This window comes from Ricinus communis, chromosome 1 (assembly GCF_019578655.1).
Source record: "Ricinus communis isolate WT05 ecotype wild-type chromosome 1, ASM1957865v1, whole genome shotgun sequence".
Lineage (NCBI taxonomy): Eukaryota > Viridiplantae > Streptophyta > Magnoliopsida > Malpighiales > Euphorbiaceae > Ricinus > Ricinus communis.
In genome coordinates this window covers 29,755,297-29,759,967 of record NC_063256.1, presented here as the reverse complement: position 1 = coordinate 29,759,967, position 4,671 = coordinate 29,755,297, and the positions used below count along the sequence as shown (strand labels likewise).

Here is a 4,671-nt window from a genome sequence, read left to right as displayed (position 1 = left end):
ATGAATATAGAATTACTTTTAAAAAATATTTAAATTAACTTACTGTTCAGGATAAATCATAAAATTATTCTAATTAAAATTGATAAATACTATATTAAATATATTTAACAGACTTAAATATTTCATTAAAAAAGAATTTTTACCGAAATAAAAAGATTATCCATATTTATAATTTTCACTTAACAAATAACATTAGAAAGAGTCGTTCTGTTCTGGTTGTCGGTGGAAGACTGGGGTGGGACCAGACCCAAAGGTTCCCAACCCTAATCCAGCCTGTATTGCGGTAATCATCGAGCACCTATTGCCTAAACCAACTAATATCCACCATTGATCTTATCAAATCTTAGACACACCTGCAAGCGATTTAATCACACGTTCTGATAACTGGTATACGGTCATTGAAAAGGACCCACGATCTAACACTTGCGAACTCTCTTCAGTTAAGCTGTCATTCGCTTAATTCATTCCATTTCATTTCTCCTTCAGATCCAGAAACCCGCATTCTCCTGTAAGCTAAACCACTTGTCGAGTTTTCCTTTCTGGGCTGGGAAGACAGTGGAGGGTCAAAAATGGAGAAATGGATTCGGTGCTTCATGATAGTTGCGGCACTGCTGGTGGCGAATTGGGGTTTGTTAACAAATGGAGATGACTCAGAGAAGACGGTAGTGAAAATGGTAAGGGGGAAGAAGGTGTGTACAAGAGGATGGGAGTGTGCGAGTTGGTCAGAGTATTGTTGCAATCAGACAATTTCAGATTTCTTCCAGACTTACCAGTTCGAGAATCTGTTTTCGAAAAGAAATGCACCTGTGGCTCACGCCATTGGGTTTTGGGATTACCAATCTTTCATCACTGCTTCTGCCCTTTTCCAGCCCCTTGGCTTTTGTACTACTGGCGGCAAGCTTATGCAGATGAAGGAACTAGCTGCCTTTTTTAGCCATGTTGGCAGCAAAACCTCTTGTCAGTACTTGTTTTTCTGTCACTGCTGTCTCTGTTCTTTACTCATGATTTAATTTGTTTGATGCTTTGTATTAGTTTTAACTGCTTCATAAGACTGGATTTTGGTTCTTAAAACATTATAACAGTTGCATAACAATGTTTACATAACCTGCTCTTTTTGAGTTTTTTTTTGGCTTTTATTGGGTTTAGATTTTTGTTTACATAAACATTCATATGACTGAATGATTCAGGTGGTTATGGAGTGGCAACTGGAGGACCATTAGCTTATGGTCTTTGCTACAACAGGGAAATGAGCCCTAGCCAGTCATATTGTGATGATTTTTATAAATTCACCTATCCTTGCACTCCTGGTGCTGAATACTACGGTCGAGGTGCCTTGCCAATCTACTGGTATGTTATCCGTATCTTATTTCATTGGATTAGACCATTTTGTGCTTTATTCATTCTGTATAATCCTATAATTTAATGTGTTGATTTTACGGAGTTATGGCTTAGGATAAAATTGATTCAAGTTGTATAATCGCAGGAGTTTACGGTGATGTTTGTGAAGGAAAAACCTATTGTTATAGACTTGTAAAATAGAGGTTATATTTTGATATACAGAGTATAATTTCTCATTGTGATGTTCTTTTCGGTCATTTTGAAATATGTAATTGGTCTTAGAAATTATAATATTAATGCATTGTTAAATGTTCGCACTTATAACAGTATTGAGGGTGATGTTTATTCTTTAATTTTGCAGGAACTACAACTATGGAGCTACTGGAGAAGCTTTAAAGGTGAATCTGTTGGACCACCCTGAGTACATAGAGCAAAATGCTACCCTTGCCTTCCAGGCTGCAATTTGGAGGTGGATGACCCCAATGAAGAAATCCCAGCCCTCAGCTCATGATGTCTTTGTTGGCAACTGGAAGCCCACAAAGAATGATACTTTGTCGAAGCGAATTCCTGGTTTTGGTACCACAATGAATATTCTTTATGGGGATCTTGTCTGTGGCCAGGGTGATATCGATGGAATGAACAACATTGTCTCGCATTATCTGTATTACCTTGACTTGATGGGTGTAGGCCGAGAAGAGGCAGGGCCCCATGAATATCTCACTTGTGCTGAGCAGAAGGCATTTAATCCATCTTTTTTAGATCCTGCTTCATCTTCTTGAGCTTTTTGCGTACTGCCTTAGACAGCCTTCAAATTATCATTCTGGTGCTTTTAAATCAATTCTCGCAGAAAATTGCAAGATCGTTTTCAGCTTTATATACATATATGTTTGTGAATGTCAAATTACTTGGCTGTAGTATACAATAAAGGATTGATTGCATGTGTTTGTAGATTTTCAGTTCCATCAAATTTAAAGCCTCTGTTGTAAACTGTATTCATCATGTACTGAATGTACCATTTATTGTTTTGTGTTCCATTGTTGCAGACATACCTCAAGTTATAAGGATTTACTGTGCTGCGAAAACTATCTTGTCTCTTGCTTCATTCTGATTTCTAATGTGGCTTATACTGCCGTTGGTTTTACTTCATGTGTACTCCTTGGGGGAGAATTTCAGTTGCTCACCACTATTGTTGGGCATAAACCCTGTTAGGAAATGCAGTAGTGGCCTAGCGTGCAAGAGAGTGACATTGATGAGCATCTTGAATCTAATGGCGAGGCTATTAATTGAATTAAGTCTCGCCAATGCCAGCTCACTCCTTGTTATCTATTTTCTCGAATCGAATATTACTATGCTCATCTGTCATTGTGATTACCACCCAATTATGTGTTTTGTCATTAGATATTCCCAATAACAAGAGGGTTTCTCCTATTTATATGTAACTTGTACTTGCATATCTCTCTCCTTTTTTTCTCCTCTCCTACCTTGAGTAGGGCTCTCTATATTCTTTCTAACTCGAATTCTTCCATACACCCCCACAGAAAAATAGTTTTGAGTGCCTACTAAGGGGACAACTTTCAGCTATATACATATTGATATCATCTCCGAAGATCTCTTAAAGTTAGGAAATGATCGTCTGTATCAAAGGAGAAGAAGATGAAAATGATGTAACACCTCCCAGAAAGGTTTCAAATACGGGCAATACTTTGGCCGAGGTCCTTGTGCCGAAGGGATCACCAAACTCAATAGATATGGTTAAGCATGTAGTAATAGTAATGGATGCATTGAAGGGTTTCTCTCGAGGGCCACTCCAATGGGCACTTGACCATGTCATTCAAACTCGTTGTACCATTACCCTTCTAGGTGTGATGCCCTGGATCCCTCTCCCATGTAAGCATCACCTCTTATGCTTCATCATATCACTTTTAGGCATGATAATTGCCATGAAGCATGAACCTCTTGCTACTATCATAACTGTTTTGAACTTAATTGGTTTTGTGGTGCTAGTGTCATGCAAGACATGGCTAGATGTTTGGACATTCGATCAGGAGGATTTGTCAGCATTGAAAGGTCGGAGTGACTTGAAGAATGATCACAAGTATCAGAAGATTCGGAGAATAATTGAGCTATGCGAGCAGAAAGGGGTTGGTTATCTACTCTCATATTATACCAGGAACATAAAGGTACATTAGAGAATATGCCTTAACTTCTATGATATACATACCAACAGCTAGTGCACTGTTTGCAGGTCGTCCCATGTATGAAAGTAGCAATGGGGCATCCTTTGAAGCTAGTTGTTCTCGAGCAGACCACAAATCTTCATGCTACCTTTGTGGTTCTTGACAGGTATAGATCTCATTCAAAACCTTTCTATTGCTTACTCTTTTTCTTGTAAAATAACTTTCTCTTTTCCTGGGAATATTTAAATTGTAATCTCGAGTCTGAAATGTGTTTTGAGATAGACATCTCAGGAAGAACAAAGCATTCTTTGCACAGAGATTGCCCAGCAGCGTCGTGATGATGAAGAGTGGTGGAGATGTAGACATGCTCAAAATCCGTTCAAGCATCGATAGTTCTGAGCTCACTCCTGGAAAATCTCCAGAAAATATGATATCTACTCCTCAGGTTATTCTTTCAGAAGCATTGTCTGAACTTCTGAAGTGAAAAGTAAATTTATATATAGGCCGACAAGAATCAAGAAGTTGGGTTTGACAAGAGGGTGCAAATTTTGTTGGAAGAAATGCATTTAATATATGTTGATAGTAGATGTCGTCTGAAGCTGATGTGTGGATGCAACATCTTATGTGTACTATTCGGTTGGCTAATAAATCTACATGTAGGAGCTTCTAGTCTTCACGACTGGCACTGGTTTTGTATAGGTGTTCAGCCAACATATTCCAGGACTTGCATATTAGAGATGACAAAAGGCGCCAGTCCACCATTCTCATACCCTAAACCTCCGCTCTCCAACTTAATATACTCCCCTGCCCCAAAAGGATAGTACATTTTCCATTTACACGTAGATTAAAACAACATAGCAATTTTTTAGAAAACGTCACTAATTTTTATCACAATTTTTCTGAAATATCTTTATTAAACTTTTTATAAAAGCTACAATTTCAAATAATAAAATATAGAAATTAATTGCATATAATAATATCTATGTTAATTATTGAAAGGTATATTTGACAATTACTTGCTAAACTAATTATTAGAAAAAAGAAAAAAAAAAGCAAATTATAATTTGGAATAGCCAAAAAAGAAAATAAAAATTTAAGATGGAGGAACTATTACCATATGAAAGGAATTTAACAATAAAAATTGCATAATCATTAT

The 4,671-nt window shown here is 37.2% G+C and overlaps 2 protein-coding genes across 4 annotated transcripts; both read left to right on the top strand.

The window, feature by feature from the left end:
• The first annotated feature begins 415 nt into the window (after window positions 1-415).
• Window positions 416-2,420, top strand: LOC8276849 (chitinase-like protein 1). The gene is made up of 3 exons (XM_002515618.4): window positions 416-957; window positions 1,188-1,347; window positions 1,700-2,420. The coding sequence occupies exons 1-3, from the start codon at window positions 570-572 to the stop codon at window positions 2,115-2,117; spliced, it is 966 nt and encodes a 321-aa protein (XP_002515664.2). The 5' UTR covers window positions 416-569; the 3' UTR covers window positions 2,118-2,420.
• A 146-nt stretch (window positions 2,421-2,566) lies between these two features.
• On the top strand, window positions 2,567-4,187 carry LOC8276850. 3 transcript variants are annotated; one of them, XM_015717181.2, is made up of 4 exons: window positions 2,567-3,225; window positions 3,343-3,479; window positions 3,584-3,681; window positions 3,798-4,187. In XM_015717181.2, the coding sequence occupies exons 1-4, from the start codon at window positions 2,964-2,966 to the stop codon at window positions 3,997-3,999; spliced, it is 699 nt and encodes a 232-aa protein (XP_015572667.1). In that variant the 5' UTR covers window positions 2,567-2,963; the 3' UTR covers window positions 4,000-4,187. The 3 variants fall into 3 exon arrangements, with proteins under 3 accessions (XP_015572667.1, XP_048232140.1, XP_048232139.1); XM_048376183.1 differs by having other exon boundaries at window positions 3,343-3,518; XM_048376182.1 differs by having other exon boundaries at window positions 3,343-3,518; window positions 3,566-3,681.
• The last annotated feature ends 484 nt before the right edge of the window (window positions 4,188-4,671 follow it).

Bases quoted from the DNA above. Each gene is read 5' to 3' on its own strand.
- LOC8276849 (XM_002515618.4), top strand. From the start codon at position 570: ATGGAGAAATGGATTCGGTGCTTCATGATAGTTGCGGCACTGCTGGTG. The intron at 958-1,187 runs GTCAGTACTTGT...TGAATGATTCAG, and splicing joins TGTTGGCAGCAAAACCTCTT to GTGGTTATGGAGTGGCAACT. The intron at 1,348-1,699 runs GTATGTTATCCG...TTAATTTTGCAG, and splicing joins GGTGCCTTGCCAATCTACTG to GAACTACAACTATGGAGCTA.
- LOC8276850 (XM_048376182.1), top strand. From the start codon at position 2,964: ATGATCGTCTGTATCAAAGGAGAAGAAGATGAAAATGATGTAACACCT. The intron at 3,226-3,342 runs GTAAGCATCACC...TTGTGGTGCTAG, and splicing joins GCCCTGGATCCCTCTCCCAT to TGTCATGCAAGACATGGCTA. The intron at 3,519-3,565 runs GTACATTAGAGA...ACATACCAACAG, and splicing joins ATTATACCAGGAACATAAAG to CTAGTGCACTGTTTGCAGGT.